The 17,053-nt window shown below is 45.7% G+C and overlaps 1 protein-coding gene and 1 long non-coding RNA gene across 5 annotated transcripts in view; one reads left to right on the top strand and one right to left on the bottom strand.

The window, feature by feature from the left end:
- VAPB (VAMP associated protein B and C) overlaps positions 1-3,037 on the bottom strand; it is a 57,250-nt gene extending 54,213 nt beyond the window's left edge. For 3 of the 4 annotated variants that reach the window (XM_077948144.1, XM_015148712.3, XM_077948145.1), the window contains exon 1: positions 2,748-3,037. In XM_077948144.1, the coding sequence (XP_077804270.1) occupies positions 2,748-2,805 (58 nt within the window). In that variant the 5' untranslated portion in view covers positions 2,806-3,037. 4 annotated transcript variants of the gene reach the window in all.
- LOC144332204 (uncharacterized) lies at positions 520-3,057 on the top strand. Its single transcript, XR_013400081.1, has 2 exons — positions 520-2,648; positions 2,699-3,057. It is a non-coding gene; the product is annotated as an uncharacterized LOC144332204 (long non-coding RNA).
- The last annotated feature ends 13,996 nt before the right edge of the window (positions 3,058-17,053 follow it).

The following is a 17,053-nucleotide window of genomic DNA, read 5'->3' as shown; positions in this document are numbered from 1 at the left end:
AAGAATGACCCCAGGCTTTGAGGAGTGAAGTGGCCTAAGGTCACACATCTTTCAGTAAAACAACTGAACAAAATCTTGAATTTTCTCAAATGAGTGCCTCTTTCCATAACATCCTATTAGACAACAGAGTTTGTACTGGGATTTGGGGGTTTTCAGAAAGTTAATGCAAGGAAGGACTGCTCAAGGAGAAGCAACACAATTTTAACTTGGACACTGGCTGCATCTATGCATAAAGGGACTGAGGTCTGACTCCTGTCTACTCACCAGCCTTGTCTGCCATCTTGCCGGGCAACCACAACAAATTTTCTTTGTTGCTGTCATTCACAACTACTAGTGGTGGCTGGGCACAGTGGCTCACGCCTGTAATCCCACCACTTTGAGAGGTCAAGGAGGGCAGATCACTTGCGGTCTGGAGTTTGACACCAAACTGGCCAACATGGTGAAACCCCGTCTCTACTGAAAATACATTTTTAGCCAGGCGTAGAGGCACACGCCTGTATATAATCCCAGCTACTCAAGAGGCTGAGGCAGGAGAATCGCTTGAACTTGGGAGGCGGGGGTTGCAGTGAGACAGCACGTCTCTGCACTCTAGCCTGGGTGACAGAGTAAGACCTGCATCTCAAAAAAAAGAAAAGAAAAAGAAAAAAAAGAACTACTGGGCATCCCAAAGGAGCCCAGTCATCTCAGTGTTTGTGCCTCTGTGCATGCAATTTCCTCTGTCTGAAATGTTCTCACCCTTTCCTTCTTTGAGCCTTCTTCTACTCAACCTTTATAACTGAGCTCAAATGACACCTCCTTCAGGAGCTTACCTCCTCAATGCTCCTGGGGCACTCTGAACTACCCTACATCATTGTCCTGTCCTGGCTGTTGTTCTCATCTGTCCCCTTCCCTAAAGTACTGGGAGGAGGTTGAGGGAAAATGGGAGAGTACAGCTGATATGACTTGGCTTCTCCGGGTGTCTGACACACAGATCAGGTACTCAGTAAATGTTTGTGGACTAACCGAATGAACCCACCAATTCTCAGGAGAAGCCAAGCCAGGCCTCCCAGACAGAAAAAGAACTTCAGACAACTCAAGTGGAAACCATGGCTCACCACTTTAGCCACCTGGCCTCCTTTTCCAATCTGGCGTTCCCAGAAAGCCATGAGCGCATCATGAAACCTCAAGTACTATCCTGGAATTTCGATCCCCGGTAGGTTTGGTGGGGTTTTTTTGTTTTTTTCATTTTAATTGGAAAGCCTTTGGTTCTCTGTAAATTCAGAGTTATTTCACATTGTTAACTTGGAAGGCAAAGTGACAGCCACCGTTCTGGAGTATTTCCCAGCGATCAGACAGCGTAACGGTTAACAGCGTGAACTCTGAAGTCTGGGTTCAAATGTACCACTTGCCAACTGGGTAACTTTGCATAAGTTACCCTACACTACTTCCCAATAGGACATATAAACTGAAGAACCTCTGGCCATTCATTAATACCAGCTGAACATCTACTGTGAGCCCGCTGCTAGCGATATAGTGGAGACCTGACCTTCCAATCTACAGTACACTTCCATGGAGTCAAACTGTTCCATTTCCTACACAGCACTTAGCACTATCTGCAAAGATCACGTGTGCTGGTTTGCCTGTCCTCGTCGGAAGGTAAGCTCTATGAGAACAGAGGCCTTGTCTGTCTTGTTCATCCATCACCTCCCCAGTGCCTTCCACGGATCTGTAACGATGTTGTGTGCTGGTTTGTCTGTCCTCGTCGGAAGCTAAGCTCTCTGAGAGCAGAGGCCTTGTCTGTCTTGTTCATCCATCACCTCCCTAGTGCCTTCCACATCACTGGATACAAGCAAAAAGAAGGAATGAGCATGTCAGACCTTTTACCTCGTGGCCCTGGTGAAGGTAGGAAAAAAAAAAAAAAAAAGAACAACATAGAAAACATAAAGGCACAAATTACAGAGATAATAGTGTCTGGGAGAAACCAGGGTCATGGTTTCCCACCACCGCAGGTGTTGCTCCAGGCAGCTCTGCGGAGCAAAAGGATCCCAGCACCTTGGCAGCCTCCCTCAGCTGCATCCAGGAGGCACCATGAGGGAGGCAGTGAACGGAAAATGGGACCAATCCCATCAGAAGGCCTGAGGAGGTTCATTTGTTGGTTCAACAGGTATTTCCTAGGCGTCTAATGTGTGCTGGGTACACAGCAGCGAACTGACAAGAGCCTGTCCTCATGCAGTTTCCTTTCTAGTGTTGAAACAGTGATTTTGAGTACGAAAAGTGCGGTGCTGACCACGAAACAGTGACAGAATGGGGACAGCAGGAGAGCAGGTGTGCACGGTGGGCTGGGTGGCCACAGCAGGCCTCTCTGGGCAGGTGATACCTCAACTAAACCCTGAGGTCAACACTGTCACAGAGCAGGGGAAGAACCTTCCAGGCAACAGCAGCGGCGGAGGCTCACACTAAAGTGATCACAAACTGGTCACTAAGTTACAAGGCAAAGTGACAAGTGCCTCGAAGGCAAGTCCCAGGAGGCTGGGGGTCGGGGAGGAGGCAGAGGCCCTAGCTCCTGCACCAGCCCTCTCGGGTCCCGGCCGCTCCGCGCATTTCTGGGGCGCGCGCTGAGCGCCAAGGCCCGGCCCGGCCTCGCCGGCCCCCACGACAGCGCCGTCGGGGTGGGGACGAGGGCCGACGTCACCCGCCGCGCCGGACTCCGTCCCTCCAGCACTGGGGCGGGGGCCGCAAGCATGAAGGTGGCGGCCTCTGGGGCTTACCTCGGAATTTGAGCTCGTGCTGCGGCTCGAGGCTCAGGACCTGCTCCACCTTCGCCATGTTCCTCAGCGGCGGAGCACCTTTGGCGGGGAGACCCCTGAGAGGTCACCGGGGCGGGAAGCGTTAATGCCGCGCCCGCTTTAAGTTTTACAAAAAAGGGGGGACCAGTCGGGGCACGGGTGAGAGTCTTCGACGGGGTGCGCGCGCTGGGGGGGGTCGTTCTACGCGGTGCAGGCTCAGGGGCGGAGGGCGAGGGCGAGGCCGCGGTGCCCGGCGAGCTGACGGCACGCACGCACGCACGCACGCACGCACAGGCGTACACACGCACGCACGCAGCAGGCTGGCCCGCTCGGGCGGCGGGAAGCTGCGCCCTGCGCCGCCAGCTCCAGGGGCGGGGACTAAAGCTGCGCGCGTGGAGCCCCACCCGGGACAGTGCGCAGGCGCGGTACAAGCCACGGGGGCGGAACTGCAGGGCAGCAAGGGGCGGGGCTTCGCGCTGCTCAGGAGGCGGGGTTTGTAGTCCGGCTACGACTGCAGCCGCGAAAACTATTAAGGGTCCGCTGGGGGCCAGCCTCGTGTTAAATGCTTTATTCAGTAACAACAATTAGAATAAACTTCCACTTTTCTCTTGCTTATGTAGTGCCAGGCACTGTTAGAGACTTTGAATAATAGTCAAAGTACTTAGTATAAACATGATGTTTATGGGTGAGTGATATGGGCTAAGCACTGTGACGTCTTGTAAATAATAATTATAAATATAATAAACTACCAATTATTGCTTATTTCGTATCACTCTGCTGAATGCTTCCAATGACAACAGCAGCTACAATAAATACAAGCTACTCTACGTTAAATGTTTATTAGGCAACTGGCACTGTGCTGAATTTTTACTAGTAAATTCGATTTGTTTATGCAATAAATATTTAGAAATACAATGATCAGAAAAGCTAACCTGATTCCAATCCTTTTACTGTAGCCTAGTGAAGAGACATTTTGAATAAATAACCACACAAGTAAGTTAAATAATTAAAAATTGCTGGAGAATCCAGATCTGCTTGACCTCAAAAATGGATACTCTACATCATGATTACCGTTTAAATTGTATTTCATTATATTATGTTCACTGTGAAAGTAAAGTAGGTGTTCTTAATAGTCTCCTATACATACCAATATAGGTGAAACAAACATGGCAAATTGCTAACAATGGCTGACTTGACATCGCAGGTACATGGTTTTCTTGTACTGTTTCTCCCACTTTTCTGTATACTTGAAATTTTTCATGATAAACAGATTTCTTGGAAGAATAATCTTTGTATTTTAACTGTAGCATTTAGTCCATTTACATTTATTATATTTACTAATATATCTGGAATTATTTCTACCATCGTATTTTGTTATTTCTACTTGTCCTGCCTGTTTTGTTTTTCTTTTTTTTTTCCCCTTTCTTCTTTGGGGTTTATTTTTATTCTCATTCTTATTTTCTTCACCTACATACTCTATTTCTAAGTTTTAGTGGTTACTTGAAAATTTTGGGCATGCATGCTTACCTTGTGAAAGTCCAGTATGTTTAAATATTTGTAAAAATGTCTTTACCCTGTTTCCTTAAAATATGAAGACTTCGGAGTACTTTAATCACCCATCCTCTAAATTAGACACCTTAATGTAGTGTATGTTAAGTTTAACCTTTGCCATTTTAACCCCAGGAGACATTATTAAATTGTTTTATACAGTCAACATTAATTTAGATTCAGCCACACAATTACCATTTTTATTCTTCTTCTTGCATCTTAGCTTTCATGAACAGGATCACTCTCCTTTTGCCTGAAGTAAATCCTTTAAATTTTACTTTTTTGTAGGTTTGTTGGTGCAGACCCTCTCAGTTTCTGTTCGTCTGCAAATGCATTCGTTTTTGTCTTTTGTTGTTTTTTATTTATTTATTTTTGGAGATGAGGTCTTGCTCTGTTGCCCATGCTGGAGTGCAGTGGCATGATCATGGCTCACTGTAGCCTGTATCTCCCAGGCTGAAGCAGTCCTCCCACCTCAGACTCCCATGTACCTGAGACTAAAAGCATGCACCTCCATGCCAGGCTAATTTTCTTTATTTTCTGTAAAATCTCACTATGTTGCCCAGGCTGGTCTCAAACTCCTGGGCTCAAGTGATCCTCCAGCCTCAGCCTCCAAAGTGCTAGGATTACAGGCATGAGCCATTGCACCTGGCCTTGTCCTTGTTCTTGAAAGATGTTTTGGCTTCCTTGCTTGAATGACAGCTGTCCTCTCTCAGCACAGTTGATTGCCATCCACTGTTTGCCTGCTCCCCCTCATTGCTCCTCAGGAGTCCAGTGACAATCTTACATCGTTCCCTCATAGGTTGTTGGTCTTTTCCCCCTCTTCTCATGTTCTACAGTTTTACCTTGCTGTATCTTTTTTTTTTTTTTTTTGAGACGGAGTCTTGCTCTGTCCCCCAGTCTGGAGTGCAGTGATGCCATCTCAGCTCACTGCACCCTCTGCCTCCCATGTTCAAGCGATTCTCCTGCCTTAGCCTCCCGAGTCTCTGGGATTACAGGCACCCACCACCACGCCCGGCTAATTTTTGTGTTTTTAGTAGAGACAGAGCTTCGCCGTGTTGGCTAGGATGGTCTCAAACTCCTGACCTCAGGTAATCCACTCACCTCGACCTCCCAAAGTGTTGGGATTACAGGCGTGAGCCACAAAGCCCAGCTCATGCTATATCTTTTTATTTATTCTGCCTTGAATTCTTTGGGCTTTCTGAATTTGGTGATTGGTGTCTTTCATTATTCTTGAAAACTCTCAGACAATACCTTTTTTTTTTTAATTTAATTTTACTTTTTTATTGTGGTAAGATACACATAACATAAAATTTACTATCTTTTTAAAGTATACAGTGGTATTAACATTCCTATTGTTGTGCAACCTCACCATCATCCATCTCTAGAACTCTCTTCATCTTGCAAAACTAGAACTCTGTACCCCTTAAACGGTCATTCCCCATGCTCCCTCTCCTAAGCCCCTGGCAACCACCATTCCACATCCTGCCTCTATGAATTTGACCAGTCTAGGTACTTCTTGTAAGCAGAATCATACAATATTTATCCTTTTGTGACTGGCTTATTTCGCCTAGCATAAAGTCCCCAAAGTTCATCCATGTTGTATCATATGTGAGAATATCTCTTTTAAATGTTATCTTGGATGGACACAGTGGCTCACGCCTGTAGTCCCAGCAATTTAGGAGGCCAAGGCAGGCAGATTGCTTGAATCCAGTTCAAGACCAGCTTGGGCAACATGGTAAAACCCCATTTCTACAAAAAATACAAAAAAAAAAAAACTAGCCACGCCTGGTGGTGCATGCCTGTAGTCCCAGTTACTCAGGAGGCTGAGGTGGGAGGAGCACTTGAGCCCAGGAGGTTGAGGCTGCAGTGAACCATTATACCACTGCACTCCAGCCTGGGGTAACAGAGTGAGATCCTATCTCAAAGAAAGAAAAAATAAAAATGAATGTTATCTCAACCTTATTCTCTCACTCTTTACATCTTGTAGTGTGATTAGTAGTTATTCAACTAATATTTTTCAAACTGTAGGTTGTTTTCCAATAGTGGCTTATAAAAGCAATGTAGTAGATTGTTACCAGTGTTGAGAAAGAATGAGAATAGAATATATTGGAGTGTATTGTATTATTTCATGAAACTTTTGTTTCAGTTGTATTTATTAATATACACATATTTATGGAGTAACAAGTAAAATACATTTATTACTGTGGATTGTGAAAGAAACAGAAGTCTCATACCCTTCTCCATGTCTATTAACCTCTCTATCACATCTTAATCTGTCATCTTTATGTTCCATGTTCCAGATCATTCTTCAGATCTTTCTTCTAGTCACTAATTATCTCTTAGGCTATTGATAAACCTGTTTCAGGAGTTTTTCATTTTGTTTGTTATTTTTTTAAAGTCTATAAGTTCTATTTTGTTCTTTTACATATCCAAGTAGTTATAGGTTGTGCTTTTTTCCTTTTTCTTTCTTTTTTTTTTTTTTTTTTTTTTTTTTGAGACAGGGTCTCCCTCTGTTGCCCAGGCTGGAGTGCAGTGGTGTAATGTTGGCTCACTGCAGCCTCTACCTCACGGGCTCAAGCCATCCTCCCACCTCAGCCTCCCGAGTAGCTGAGACTACAGGTATACACCACCACACCTGGCTAATGTTTGAATGTTTTGTAGAGATGGGATTTCACCATATTGCCCAGGCTGGTCTCGAGCTCCTGAGTTTATGCAATCTACTCACCTCAGCCTCCCAAAGTGCTGAGATTAATGGCATGAGCCACTGTGCCTGGCCACATTTATAGGTTTTTAACACTGGTTCCCAGCTCCTCTGCCCTCCCCTAGGGAATGGTGCCATAACAGAGCTTTAGTGTTGGTCTCTTCTGCCAGGTCACTTTGGTAAGGGGAAGCCCACGTTCCTAAGCCTATACAGAGCCATCACACCTGCCACCATGACCTCTGTGTAAATAAGCTCATTGAGCACACAATAGCACAGTTGCGGGAAAGGGTAACTGTTGTCTGCAGAATATGCCATCTTGTCCACTCAATTAATAGAGTCGCTGCTGCAGTAGATGTCTTTGAGTGAGCGTTCACATGAGATGCCTGTGTGTGTGTGTGTGTGTGTGTGTGTGTGTTTTGTTTTTTTTTCGAGACAGAGTCTTGCTCTGTTGCCCAGGCTGGAGTGCAGTGGCATGAACTCAACTCACTGCAACCTCTGCCTTCTGGGTTCAAGCAATTCTCCTGCCTCAGCCTCCTGAGTAGCTGGGATTACAGTCGCCCACACCATGCCCGGCTATTTTTTGTATTTTTAGTAGACACGGGGTTTTACCATGTTGGCCAGGATGGTCTCAAACTCCTGACCTCGTGATCCACCCACCTCGGTCTCGCAAAGTGCTGGGATTACAGGCGTGAGCCACCACGCTCGGCCAAGACACCAGTGTCTTCACACCCATCCTGAGAGGTATCCAGTACTTCCTCCCAGACCTCCTCACCAAACATCCACATCTGCTCTCTCCATCCCTGATCATCCACTACCCAGGGGCTCGTGCACCTCTGTGCTCTTGGTCATTTCTCAGCCACACAAAGTACACAGCCAAACACACTGCTTGAGATTCTAAATGTGTGAATTCCATTTATGTTGTAATCCTGCAGCCCACCCAATTAAAGTTTGAGTATAATTTTCAGCAAAGTCAAAAATCTACAGCTAGGCCAGGTGCCGTAGCTCATGCCTGTAATCCCAGCACTTGGAGAGACTGAGGCGGGTGTATCACTTGGGGTCAGAGGTTCGAGACCAACCTGGCCAACATAGTGAAACCCCGTCTCTACTGAAAATACAAAAAATTAGCTGGGCATAGTGGCAACTGCCTGTAATCCCAGCTACTCAGGAGGCTGAGGCAGGAGAATCACTTATCCGGGAGGCAGAGGTTGTAGTTAAGCTGAGATTATGCCATTGCACACCAGCCTGGGCAACAAGAGCAAAACTCCGTCTCAAAAAAAAGAAAAAAGAAAAAAGAGAGAGAGAGAGAAAAAAAAATCTATGACTACAAGAAATAAAGGATTATTTAGGGCTCTGTAGAATCTCTCCGTTTCTCTGACTGTGATTTAAGCTGAGAGTTTAAAGATTGGAGCATGTCCTTTGCTTTCCATAATAGCTCCAGTTAACTCAGAAATAGCTGTCTCACCCCATGGTCCTGAAGTCATCACTACCATGTAAGTGTGGCAGTCCCATGGCTCTCCATGCCCTTACTTCGGTGGGAACATTGTCACAATCAAATGATATTGGTAGTGATGTCACCATGAGCCATTGATTACTTGTAATCACTGGTGTATGGTAAACTGGCTCTCTCAGGGGGGAAATAATATCTTTAGTTTTTGCAGATTCCTTTTTATTTCCTTTTCTTTGTTTTTTTGTTTGGTTGGTTGGTTAATTTTATTTTTTTGAGACAGGGTCACACTCTGTCACCCAGGACAGAGTGCAGTGGTACGATCATAGCTCACCATAACCTCAAACTCCTGGCCTCAAGTGATCCTCCTGACTCAGCCTCCCAACGTGCTGGGATTACAGCTGTGAGCCACCATGCCCAGCCAGGTTTTGCAGATTTCTATGGTATAAACACTCCCGTCATGACTGATTTTAGGCTGCCAATGGGATGTCACTGAACACAGAGTTGAAAAGAGGTGTGTATGACTGGGTCTCACTAGCTGGTATTCAGCACACCTGTGCTTGTATTCCATATTTCATAGGCACTGCAATCAAGCATGAGGATGTGGCCAATCCAGTCCCAGAATCCCTTCTTCGAGAGTCTGTTTCCTGGGACAACTCTTGGTACCAAGTGCTCTGTTAGTCAAGGTCCAGCCAGGGAAGCAGAAATTACACGAGCTGTTTTAACAAAGATAACTTAGTATAAGGAACTGGTTAAACAGGTAATGGAGAACTGTCAAAGCCAAAAGAAGACGACACTAAGGTACCACAAGGGTAGTAACTGCAGGAAGAAACTACCATTCCTAGAGTTAAGGGGACATAAGGGAAGATGCTGGGGTTATGGGACCCCAGGAGCTCAGTGAGAGGGCTTCATAGAGGTGGCCACGGACTCCTGAGGAGGGAACACTGGCTGGCCAGGGCTGGGGCCTCTGAGGGGATACAATGAGGCTGCTTCTGGGAGTGCCAAAACAACGTGGAGACTGAACAACTACTGCTTTTGGATGAAAGGTCACTGCTGAAGCTACGCTGTCAAGAACAGAAATAGGACAGGAAAGACTGGTCTCTTCTCCCCTCTTCCGATTTCAGGTCTTCCTTGAGTGCCTCTCCCATTGGAGCCTGAGAGAAAACCCGCTGACTGAGGAGAAATGACATGGCCAGAGACTCAGGCCCAGTACGACAGAGCAGGGTGTAGAGGGTTAATTTGGAGCTGAGAGACAACAGCTTCATAACTAACAGTTCCTCTTTTATTTATTTAAACATGATAGACATACTTATTTTTGTGGTATGTTCAGTGCCTGACGTGTGTGCAGTTCTAATTTTATTGTTTCTGGGGGCTTTGGCTCAGTGTGGCCTGTTTCCTTGTGTGTTTTACTGTCTTTGACCCTATCTGTGAGAATCCTTGGAGGCTGAGCATTTCAGTTACCTCCAGAACTTAGCGGCCCAAACATCAACCACCATTTAATTATTCTCACTCACACTTGTGGGGTTGACTGGGCTCTGCTGGGTGTTTCGCACTCAGAGCCTCTCATGTGGCTTTCGTAAAACTGCAGCTGGGCCTGTGCAGGGAGTTTAGGGCCAACTACAAAGTTAAAGGGCATAGTTCCTAAATCACCCTCCCTCTGACACCAACTGCAAGTTTGTTGGTATCTTCAAACAACCCTCCAGTTTGATAATTCACTGGAAAAACCCTCAGAACTCACTGAAAGCAGATGTACTCATGGTCATGGTTTATTGTAGGGAATATATACAGATCGAATCAGCCAAGGGAAGACGAGCATAGGGCAGAGGGCTCCAAATGTGCAGCTTCGGTCGCCCTCCCCCGTGGAGTCAGGATGTGATATGATTTGGCTCTGTGCCCCCACCCAAATCTCACCTTGAATTGTGATAATCCCCAAGTGTCGTGGGAGGGACCCGGTAGGAGGTAATTGAATCACGGGGGCAGGTTTCTCCTGTGCTGTTCTGATGATAGTAAGTCTCACGAGATCTGGTGGTTTTATAGAGGGAAGTTCCCCTGCACAAATTCTCTTGCCTGCTGCCATGTAAGACATCCCTTTGTTCTTCCTTCATCTTCTGCCATGACTGTGAGACCTCCCCAGTCACATGGGACTGTGAGGCCTCCCCAGCCATGTAGAACTGTGTGTCCACTAAACCTCTTTCCTTTACAATTACCCCGTCTCGGGTATGTCTTTATTAGCAGGGTGAGAACAGACTAATACAGGATGTGTGACTCTTAGTGTCAGTGTGTAACAAAGTACATGGAGTATTATCATAGAAGCTTGCCTAAGCTTCAGTGTCCAGAGGTTTTACTGAAGCTCTGTTATGTAGGTATGATTGATTGATTGCCCACATGACTGATTTCAGTCTCCAGGTCAACTGATATCACATGATCCCAAGTCTCCACTCTAAGCTACACTATTGGTCTTTGGGAGCCAACCCCTTGCTATCTGGCCAGCCTCCACCCCAACTCACCTTGTTATGACTATTCAGTATAACACAAGGCTACCAGGTGAACACTCCTATCAGTCAAAACATTCTAAGGACCCAGAGATTACTTCCCAAGCACCAGGACAAAAGCCAGATCTGTCTGGGTGAGGCCAAAGTCTTCATTATCCAGGCTGGAATCATTGGAAGGCTTGCATGCTCACAGGTCTGGCCCCTGGCTGGAAGAGTTCAGCCAATGGGAACACCTGGGACTCTGTGGTCATTTCTCTATGACTTTTATGTTTTGTCCTTGAGCTGTCTCTCCAGATCAAGGCTTCAGGTAGCAGGACATTTTACACAGCAGCTCAGGGCTTGCAAGCTAGTGTCAGAGAGAGGGAGGGAGAGACAGAGAAAGAGAAAGAGAGAGAGTCCCAGATGGAGGCTGTATCACCTTTTCTAACCTAGCCTCAGAAGTCATGCGGGGTCACTTGCTCACTGCTTTTTATCCTTTGAGGCAGTCAAGAGGCCTGTCCAGTTTGCAAGGGTGGGGATGGAAACGCTACCTCCTGGTGGGATATGGCAAGTTTCTAGGAGAGCACATCCTGTAGGAAATATTGTTTCAGCTGTCTGCAGAATGTACAATCAGCCACACCTGGGCTGAAGGTGGCTTCTCCAGAAAGAATTTGCCTTTGCCTTGTCTTATTCCAGGTAGAAGTGGAGGGTGGGCACTGACCAGTAGATTTCAGGTCTCGGTTAAAGATTTTCAGACCACCCAGGTAGTGTGAATTTGGGCTGCAAACCTTTGGGAAGCCTACCCTGTACTTCTGACTCTTAGAAGAATTGGCCTTTTCCCCTCACTGAGTGCCTACATCTGACACTTTTCCTTTGGGGCTGAGGGCAGTGTTTTGGGCTCATTGTACACTGAAGGATCCTGCTAGACTTCCCAACTTGAATGGGCCCTGAGCTTTGTCTTTTGTCCTATAAAACCTAAAGTACTGAGAAAATTAAATCACTTGTTCACAGGCTTCCACCGTTCCCCATGACAAAAAAAAAATAAAAATAAAAATAAAAAACCAGCCTCGGGACTCAGCTTATCCCTAAGGGCTTAATCTTCCCTTCACTGTTTGGTTTCAGAACACTCCTTGTGCTGGCTCATCAATGCATTTAAAATGTTTTATCCAGCATGTGAGCTGTTTTGGTGGGAAGGGTTACTCAGCATGTCTAATCCTCCATATTGCCAGAAACAGAAGTCACCAGAGTAAAGTTTTCATGTTAAAAACACTTCGTTGCACGCATGCCTCCGATGTTAGTTTCTCATACCATTTCCCCAGAAATGGAAACCAGGACTTTTTGGAAGCATGGATGATTCCTGGCCTGAGGTAGGGAATATCTGAAGTAAACTTGCAACATCTTGTATGGGTAGAATTTAAGGAAGTGCTCAAAAGATAAAACAATGGTAACGTGTCAAAGGGACACCAACTGGAAGAGCTCCCGATGGCCGAAGCTGTCACAATTTGAATAACAAAATAAATAACATAGTATTGGATTATAACCCAAAGTAGAAAATAGGCCGGGTACAGTGGCTCACACCTGCAATCCCAACATTTTGAGAGGTCAAGGCGGGAGGATCGCTTGAGCCCAGAAGTTCAAAACCAGCCTGGGCAACATAACAAGACTTTGTCTCTACAAAAATAAATATATAAACAAATCTCTACAAAAATAAATAAACAAATCAAAGTAGAAAATAAATATCCTAGGCCGGGCGCGGTGGCTCACGCCTGTAATCCCAGCACTCTGGAAGGCCGAGACGGGTGGATCACGAGGTCAGGAGATGGACACCATCCTGCCTGACACGGTGAAACCCCATCTCTACTAAAAAATACAAAAAAGTAGCTGGGCGAGGTGACGGGTGCCTGTAGTCCCAGCTACTCGGGAGGTGGAGGCAGGAGAATGGTGCAAACCCGGGAGGCGGAGCTGGCAGTGAGCCGAGATCGCGCCACTGCACTCCAGCCTGGGCGACAGAGTGAGACTCCGTCTCAAAAAAAAAAAAAAAAAAGAAAAAGAAAATAAATATCCTTGAGTCTATAATGACATAAATAAATGATTGAATAATAAATAGAGTAGAAATGACACATCTCCCAGACAGAAAAATTGTCAATAATTGATGTTAGAGATACTCCTCCCTCCAGGACACGGAACATAACTTCCACCCCTCAACCAAGGGCTATACTTAGCGGCTTTCTTCCAAAGACTACAGGATGGAAAGTCGGGGGAAAAGCAACTTTAATAGGGGAGACTCTGGGAAGTCATTGGTAAGCCAGGTGATCAAGGTCAACATGGTTACTGATAAGTCCTGCTGATAGGAAGTACTCTCTTCTTTTTTTTTTGAGACAGAGTCTTGCTCTGTCACCCAGGCTGGAGTGCAGTGGCCTGATCTCAGCTGACTGCAAGCTCCGCCTCCCAGGTTCACACCTTTCTCCTGCCTCAGCCTCCTGAGTAGCTGGGGCTACAGGCGCCTGCCACTACGCCCAGCTAATTTTTTGTATTTTTAGTAAGATGGGGTTTCATTGTGTTAGCCAGATGGTCTCGATCTCCTGACCTCATGATCTGCCTGCCTCAGCCTCCCAAAGTGCTGGGATTATAGGTGTGAGCCACCACACCCAGCAATAGGAGGTACTCTTGATATGATGTGATGAGACGTGCATTTCACCTTTGCGGTCTTCACCTCTAAAGCCCACCACCCCAGTCGAAACATAAGAGAAACATCAGAAAATCTTAAACTGAAGGACATTCTATAAAACACCTGGCTAGTACTTCTCAAGGGCAAGGTCATAAAAAACAAGGGAAGTGTCAGAAGGTGTCACAGCTCAGAGGAGCCCAAGGAGGCATGACAGGTAAATGTAAGGTGGTATCCAGAAGCAAAGAAAGGACATTAGAGGAAAAACAGGAAATCTGCATAAAATATGGAGTTAACAATAATGTATTCATCATATTAACAATGGTTCATTAGTCGTGACAAATGTACCACACTAATGTATGTTAAGAATGGGGAAATTGGGTGTTGCGTACATGGAAACTCTCTTTATTATCTTTGCAACTTTTCTGTAACTCCAAAAGTACTCTAAATAAAGAAAAAAAGTGCTATTCTAGAATTAAACTTGTTTAACATTTTTTAAATAGAATTTCCAACCTCCTATGTTGGTGGTGTTCTCTGTAGGCCAAACTCCGATTGTTGCTCTCAGGCACTCAGACACTTTGGTCAACCAGAACACACAATGCTGAACCGTGTTAAGGAAATGAGTGACTTTGTTGTCATCCTCTTCATCCCTTTTCCTCCTTTGGAAACACTGCCACCTCTGGTTGTCCAAGTGCCCCCATCCTTCATGGCCTCAGTCACTTACTCATCACTCTCTTTTTCTCTTTCATGCATTCATTCATCCAGGTTTTTAATAAAATTTGCAATCAGATTTGAATGGAATTTATTTATTTACTTATAGTATTTATGTATTTAAATTGTTATTTATTATTTGCATTTCCTCAGCATCTACTGTGTGAGCCTCCAGCATTGGATGCATTTAGCCTCACTGTCTAGCGGGGGATGTTGAAGAAAAACAAAATACTCACAATCCGTGATAAACATGAAAATAGATGAGAAGAAAGCTATGAAGAGACAATTGACTTTGCTCTAGGGACTGAGAGAAAACTTAGAACCTCAGAGGATATTGCAGAACAGTTCTGGGGGAAAAAATCTTAAGAAAGATCTTGCCAGACAGAAAAAAAAGGAAGGGTTCTCCCAGCCGAGGAACAACAGCTGCAGAGGTCGTGGCGTCCGTGGGCTGCAGGGGCTTGCATGGGGAAATGCAAGGGGATTAACAGCCACTCACATGGACTGAGCTCCTGTTCTCCTGTTCTGGGTCCAGCACCTCATTAGCATGTGTTTTCGTTTCCTATGGTTGCTGTAACAAATGACCACAAATGAAGTGGCTGAAAACAACACGTGTGTATGATCTTACAGTTCTGGAGGTCAGATATCCAAAACTGGGTCCCATAAGGCTAAAATTAAGGTAATGGTAGGGCTGTGTTCTGTCTGGAGGCTCTAGGAAAAACCCATTCCTTGCCTTTTCCAGCTTCCAGAGGTTACACACAGTCCTTGGCTCATGGCCACTTCCTCCATCTTCAAATCCAGCAGTGTAGCATCTTTGGTAGGTGTTTTTGTTTTGTTTTTTTTTTTTTGTTTTTTGTTTTCTTTTCTTTTTTTCCAGACAGAATCTTGTTCTGTCGTCCAGGCTGGAATGCAGTGGCCCCATCACAGCTCACTGCAGTGTTGGTTGTTCCCAGGCTCAAGCAATCCTCCCACCTGAGCCTCCCAAGAGACTACGGGTATATGTCATCACACCCAGCTTTTATTTTTATTTTTTATCGTAGAGAATGCACTAATAATAACAACAATTGCAGCTACCACTGGTCAAGTGCTCCACGACAGGCACTGTTCTCAGAGCTGCATGTGTGTTCCTCATACAGTCTCACAACAAGGAGGTAGTAATATTATGATATTCTTTGGTGTACAAATGAGGACACTGAGGCACCAAGAGGTTTAGTAACTTGCCCCAGAGCAGTGAGAAGCCGGAGATGGAGGACCTGGATGAAATAGACCATGGGGTAGATGAAGGGACGTTGTTCAGAAGTGGGGGCCATGGTGAGAGAGTCGGGGGCATGGGCTTACTTGTTAATTTTTTTTACTGTCTCCCAACTAGAGAGCCAGCCCCATGAGTGATCCATCTCCGAACACTCTACCCTCTAGCACCTGGCAAGGACTTGGAGCATAACAAAGTCTCAATAAATGGAAGAATGCGTGAACAAATGAAGAAATGAATGAATGAATGGATGAAGAAATGAATGAAGATTCAGAATCACCAAGGGTTGAAGTTTCAGGACAAGCTGACACATGGGATTTGTTAAAAACCCACTCAGAGACCAGGTGGCTCATGCCTGTAATCCCAACATTTTGGGAGGCTGAGGTGGGAGGACTGCTTGAGTCCAGGGGTTCAAGACCAGCCTGGGGAACATAGAGAGATCCTATCTCTACAAAAAAATATGAAAATTAGCTGGGTATGGTGGTCCGCACCTTTGGTCCCAGCTACTCAGGATGCTGAGGTGGGAGGATTGCTTGAGCCTGGGAGGCCAAGGCTGCAGTGAGCTGTGATCGTGCCACTCCACTCCAGCCTGGGCAACAGAGCGAGACCCTGTCTCAAAAACAAAAACAAACAAACAAACAAAAATCCCCACTCAGACCCAGTAGCTCAGAACCAGCCTGGATGGGGGATGGGGTAGTCATAGAACCAGGCACTCCCATATCTTTGCAAAAAGGGGTGCGATCATATTGCTAACCCTTGCCCACGTTGAGGAAGGCTCCTCCAGACTTGGGCAGGAGGAGTCTGGCAGGGCTGGCTCCTCAGCTGAGGGTCTCAGTAAACTAGGTGGCTGTCAGTCAGGATGGATGGAAGAAGGTTCATACTTTCTCTCCTTGCCCCCAAGAAGCAAGCTCTCTCCCAAGGTCCCAAACACCTTGATTCTTCATTCCGGACTGTGAGCAACCAGGGGATGGATTCTTGGTCCCAATCTCTGTGCCTGGCATATAAAAGGTGCTCAATCAGTGTTTGATGAATGAATGAAATAATGTAAGAATTTGAGGGGGCACGGTGGGAGGAGTTTTTTCTGCTCCTTAGAACTTGTCCCCAATCACCCAGAAGACCACATTTGCATACAAATAATTGATATTCTAATTACAAATCATTTGTATTGATTTAGTAAGCAGATCCCCAAAGCATCTCTAGAAGATAATTAGATTCCACGCTTCTCAGGGGTAAGAACGGCGTATTTACCTCATTGTTCCCCCATGGCAGTGTGAGGCAGAAGAACTGTATGATAAATGTTTGATGAGGCAGTGAGCGAGCATGGTCTTAACTGTGAGGAAATTTTACAGGGTCCCCACAGATCATTTCCAGTGTGTTGAGGCAGTTGGGAGGGGGCAGGGGATGCGTTTTGTTAGTGTGTATGTCAAATTTGCAAATCTCTCTTTTCTCCGAGCCCTAGTGATTTTCCACCTCACGGCCTTCATTCATTGAGCAGACATTTG

Source organism: Macaca mulatta, chromosome 10, assembly GCF_049350105.2.
Source record: "Macaca mulatta isolate MMU2019108-1 chromosome 10, T2T-MMU8v2.0, whole genome shotgun sequence".
NCBI classification, from domain to species: Eukaryota; Metazoa; Chordata; class Mammalia; order Primates; family Cercopithecidae; genus Macaca; species Macaca mulatta.
The sequence above is the reverse complement of the archived record's forward strand: the minus strand, read 5'-3'. Positions and strand labels throughout refer to the sequence as shown.